We start from the raw sequence: 5,281 nt of genomic DNA, 5'->3' as shown, positions 1-5,281 counted from the left end.
CATTAAATTACGTCTCACTTTTGCCGTAAAAAGTTCTTTTTTGGTCTAATGGAGACTGGGTGGTGCGTCTCTGGTTGTGAGTTGCGAGGCGAAAAAAAAAACGCTTGAAAGAGGAAACAGTCGGAAAAGACTTAATGTCGGTAGAGTTGGCTGAATCCTTCGTCTTGTGTGATTTGTAGCTTGTTACTACCTGATCACGGAGTTGTTCTGCGTAGGGATTTATGTATCCAAGACCGACAAAGTCCATCATGGGGCTCGCAAGTTGACCATGCCGCCTGTATGGAGTCGTTCGTTCATCGTTTATACGACCCAGAGCACCGGTATTACGATACAGTCTCGGCAGTATTAACCAAGGGCCCCAACCCAGCAGGCTTCTGCTAGTTACTTGGGCAGAACAGACGGAAAAGAGGCGTCCGATCAAAGAAAACCTGCATGCATACGGTACATGTAACATGCCACCCCCCCCCCCCTTCCCTTTGCTCTCCGCATACATGTACCCACCACATCACACACGCCACAAGCCCCATCATTCGCATCTCGCATCTCGCATCGTGCATGCATACAGTGTCTCCCCCATCCAGCTAGCGATAGGTAGATGTATATCTCCTCTCTTGCTTCACCACTGGTAAGGGAAGATACTAGTACATGCTCAGTAGCATTACTACTAAGTAGGTAGTCCATGCATGGGCACCAGCTCAGCTCAAAGCTTCCATCTCCCTTTTCAAATCCCTAGTTTAACCAACCACAAGTTAAAGTACCATAGTGAATGGAAATGGTTCCTGCAGCCGGTTTGCTTTTCCCCAGATCCGGAGCTTTGGGTCCCTTCCTCTAGTATCTTGTCCTAAAGGCCCCCTTCTCCATTGGCTGTTGTTGCTGTTTGAGGGGGGTGATGTGGTGTTTAACATGTTTTACACTTTTCTTGTCCTGGTGTTGTATAGGCGAGGAACCAAAGGGAAGCCAACAGATGGGCAACGATCGTTTGTCGTCGCGGAAGACGGGAAGAGGATGGGGGAAAAGCAAAGAAGGGCGTGCCTGGTAGGAGGAGGTAAATAAGGGAGATGAGGGATCGGTGCAGTGTGTCCAGCCATATTGAGACGATGCGGCTGAGGAGGGCCAGCTAACTAACTACGTACTGGGCAAATCGATGATCACGCACTCGTCCAACGGAAATCCCTTGCATTTCGTACCCCATTAATCGTACATGAATCTGAGTCCATCGTATAACTAGCCCGCCCAATAGTCTCACCCCAGACAAACCAAAGAAAGAAAGGGGAAAAAAAAATGAAAATTAAACTCTCAACAAAATAGGACAAGACATAAACGGAAATAAAAGTACCTTGTCTATCTCAAGAAAAAGGAAAAAAAAAAAAAAAAAAAAACACAAAAAGGGCAAGCAGGTTATGCAAACTCGAATATATCGTCCAAAGGAAAGAAAAGAGAAAGAGGAAAAAAAAAGGAAAAAAAAGTCGCGCGGGTCCATCTCTCTCTCTCTCTCCCGTGTCTTGGTCTTGTAGTATTACAGCTGTTTTTGTTATCGTACTATTAGCCGCGCCTCCGTCATGTAAGTTTGCCAAGTCTCTTGTTTGTCTCTCTCTCTCTCGCCTACGGCTTTTTCCCCTTGCCGTGGCGAAATTCTTTTCCCTTCCTTGCGCTTTTGCCTATCAATCTCTCTCTCTCTCTCTCTTTTCTTCTCTTCTTATTTCCGACCCCGTGAACCTGGTCTGGTCTGGCTGTTTCATCACAGACACGGGATGTGATTGTGATGTGAAGGGGTAATAAAAAGTACTACTTCAAAAGCGAAACAACAGAACGAGCTGGAAAAGCGAAAGATGTCTCGCCAAGGTACCTTGGATCGTATGAACAGTCAGTCACTTTCTGTTTCGCAAAAAGGAACAAGAGCGTGAAAGGTAAATCAACATGTTATGACATGTTTGCCGCGAAGCAAGGTCTATTCTATAATCTGTTTCTATCTAGAGTTGTAAACAAAAGGGGGGTATCCTCCGAAGCCAATCATCTTCAGCTCGGGCCATGCCATTGCCAACACTGGCCGCCAAAAGCCCCCTCAAAGATTTTTTGTTGTGCTCTTCGCCAACCCCAGACTCATTGTACATTTTGAAAAAAAGGAAAAGAAAGCAAAAAAAGCAACAGGGCGTTCCCAACCAACCACTGGTTAGTGACTATGTGTTGGTCGACCGCCGCTTGTACCTGCGTCGGTGCGATCCCCGCGAAGGGCCGAACAGGTATTTGTCACCCAAAAACGTCTATATGCAGAAAAGATACCCTTTTGAAGCCGAGAAAATCCCCATCCTTTTTTGGTCTGTCCCTCGCTCGCCCTCTCCGTAGTCCCCAGCGTGGTAGTATATCCCTTGGAGATGAGGATGTGAAATGGCCCGAATTGCTTTCATCTCGATCGCCGCGAGAACCCGGAATGGTAGCAAGGCGATATGGCGAGGCAAAAACAATCAATATCGTTGGCGCGCATTCCAGTATGTGCCGCCCTTGTCAAGGGTAAAGGGTAGGTAGGATAGAAGACCGCGCCGAGGGAGAGGAGAGAAGGAAAGGGAAGAAGGGAAGAAAAAATGGGGAAAATGAATCCCCGTGAGCAAGTCCGTCTAAGTAAAACGCCGTTTCTCTGGTGTGTAAAGAGAAAGAAATCCCGTTGGAATAGTAACACATCCGAGATCACTGCCGGTGATCTGGAAAACCTCTGAGTAAATGGAAAAGTGGCCTTGTTCAGTCGTGCGAAGCGTTCTTTCGTTGGTCGACGGCGAATGTCGTTTGGAAATCCCGTAGTTTGAGTCCCCGAGAGTGCGAATTAAGAGAGAAGTATTAAGAAGTATTATGCGAGGCCCCATCGCTTGCGACTGGGCCCCGGGAACAGGTGAAGACGAAGAAGAGGAGGAGGAGAACGCGAGTCGCATCTTGTTGCCGAATCCCGTGAGGTCGCAGTCCCCATTTACTGAGGCTGAGGAGGAGGGGGCTTGGGGAGGCCAGTGGTGTCGTAGGCGCCACGGCCGAAGTTGGTGGGCTTGGAGCAGGACTCAATCATTTTGACGGTGGTGTGTGAGGGTGAGGTTCTGCAGAGGGTATGTTTGTTAGCAAGGAGGGAGGCGGTAGAGGGCGAGGAGTCTTCTTCGTCAACTTACATTAAAAGTGTAGTAGTATGAAGCAGTGTTTGGAATGTTTGTCAAAAAGATGGATGACGAAGCAGCTGAGTGTGTGTGTGTGTGTGCGAGAGAGCGTGAAATGCCAGACGGCGTATTAGATCAAGGTAGGTCGAGAGAGTGAGTCGTTTCAAGAGCCAAAGGAGTGGACTGTGGTGTATTGCGTGGACGCCGGCGCGCAGTAAAGAGTGTAACAAGGCAAAAGGACGGAACGGATTAAAAGGCGATGGTCGAAACCAAGAAACCGGAGGGCGGGGAGCGAGAGGAATAAATAAATGGATGGATGAAGCAAACAGCCTTTCGAGGGAATAGGGGCCCTTGTTGACGAACGGCAAGCTTGGTAATTAATTAAACGGGAGCGCACAAGTCTGGTCGCTGGTGGATGGGAATCGGATACGCCGCTAAGAGACGGGTACCTGACGCTGGTGCGAGAAACTGTGTGGATATTGGGGTGTGTGCCGTATTCGTGAGTGAGAGTGAGCAGAGTCGAGGTGTGTGTCTGTGGGGCCGAGGATTTGGTTTGGACCTGGCCTGGAAGGTGTACGAGCTTGAGATGAGATGAGATGAGATGAAGAGTGGCTTTTGCGCTGTGTTGGCTGGAGAGAGAGCGAAGGGATTGACGCTGCTGCTCTGTTGTAAGGGAGACGATCCGCGTTATATGTGTGTGTGTGTGTGTGTGAGTGAGAGTGAGTGAGAGTTGTTGTCTGTTGTCAAGGAATGGGAGTGGTTGGATGGAGAGGAGGCAAGAGATTCGGGAGGGAGGGAGGCAGCCTTTTTGTATTGAGTTGGCGACGACACTCGTCCTGTTTCCTCTTCCTCTCGATGCAAACAAAAACCCCAAGAAAAAAAAGGAACCTTGGAGCAGGGAAAACACAAGAAACGACACATAACGCATCCCAAGGTACCGGTATACCGTACCTACTGTACCTCGTCTGGCGGCGGCGGGATCCCAGGCCTGCAAAAAGACGTTGTTCCAGAGAATGCCCAAAATTGCCCGTCTTAGGCCCGGCTCTGTGGGAGCGAAGAAGGGAAGGGGAAAAGGAGGGTGCCGGGATGGGCAGGGATGCCATCATGTACCTGGCCTGGAGGCTGCAGGTCTGTACAAGGGCCTGGCCTGGCTCTTGCATCCGCGGCAGCTGTCACTGGGGGGGGAATCAAAATGCAGACCCATGATCTCTTTCGTTCCTGGAACAGTGGAGCACCTGCAGCCCTGGTCAAACCATGTCGGCGGCGCGGACGGTGGAGACGCAAGCATATTGATTCAATCGCTGGTGTGGGAGGAGACAAGACATGAAGCCATCATGGATCTGGACGGAGACCAGGAGATGCTGGTCATCAGATGGTCCATACCAGAGCTAAGCTACGGGCTAGTAGCACCGACAGGTAGCACAGTAGCTGGAGGTGGTGCAAGCCGTGCAGGTGTGCTGTATTACAGGCGCTGCGGCCACTGTAGCTCCCGAGGCAGCCCGTCCGGGGCGCTGAAGCATCAAGTCTGCGGTGGTCCCATCAATCGCCCCAGCTGGTCTGGTCGGGTCCAGTCGCTTCCAGCTCGAGGTGAGCGGCAAGTCGAGGCGAGCTTCACGCCGCCGCTCCCTGGGCCTGGTCAGCCCGACCCAAAACGCTGGGCTTCAACTCTATTCATGCTGCAAGAGGGTGCCCTCGTATCGAGAGTTTGTGCCAGCTGTGCAGTGCGAGTAAGTCTGCATTACATGGAATTGCATGTATGTACTGTCGCTTCCATACTGTACACGGGCACTTCCGCCAGGCACCGCAGCAGCTTCATGATCTATTAATGGCACCTAGCCGTGTCAGTGATGCCGTCAGTCCATCTGTCAAGTCAGCTACTCAGGTAGCATTATGCCGTCAGACATGTGCCCTGGCATTATTACTCGTGCACCTTACAGTACATAGATAGGTTACTGTATCTCTTCAGCAACATGTCGTACAAAGACACCACACGGCATGTACAACCACAGCAACACTTCAGATGACACTGATCCAATTCAAGCAGCCCTCGCGTACTACCGCCGTGGCGTGTTCGATTATAGCCCGGACACGCGAGAAACAACGTTTGACCCAAGCCTCGATCCATCATCTTCCCATCCGCAAAAGAAGGA

The 5,281-nt window shown here is 50.5% G+C and overlaps 1 protein-coding gene across 1 annotated transcript; it reads right to left on the bottom strand.

The window, feature by feature from the left end:
• Positions 1-2,956: 2,956 nt before the first annotated feature.
• BBK36DRAFT_1155749 (hypothetical protein) lies at positions 2,957-4,947 on the bottom strand (the record flags this gene model as incomplete). The annotated part of the gene is made up of 2 exons (XM_024893861.1): positions 2,957-3,077; positions 4,913-4,947. 2 exons carry the CDS (start codon positions 4,945-4,947, stop codon positions 2,957-2,959), a joined length of 156 nt encoding a protein of 51 aa, XP_024754287.1.
• Positions 4,948-5,281: the final 334 nt, after the last annotated feature.

This window comes from Trichoderma citrinoviride (assembly GCF_003025115.1).
Source record: "Trichoderma citrinoviride strain TUCIM 6016 unplaced genomic scaffold BBK36scaffold_1, whole genome shotgun sequence".
NCBI classification, from domain to species: domain Eukaryota; kingdom Fungi; phylum Ascomycota; class Sordariomycetes; order Hypocreales; family Hypocreaceae; genus Trichoderma; species Trichoderma citrinoviride.
The sequence above is the reverse complement of the archived record's forward strand: the minus strand, read 5'-3'. Positions and strand labels throughout refer to the sequence as shown.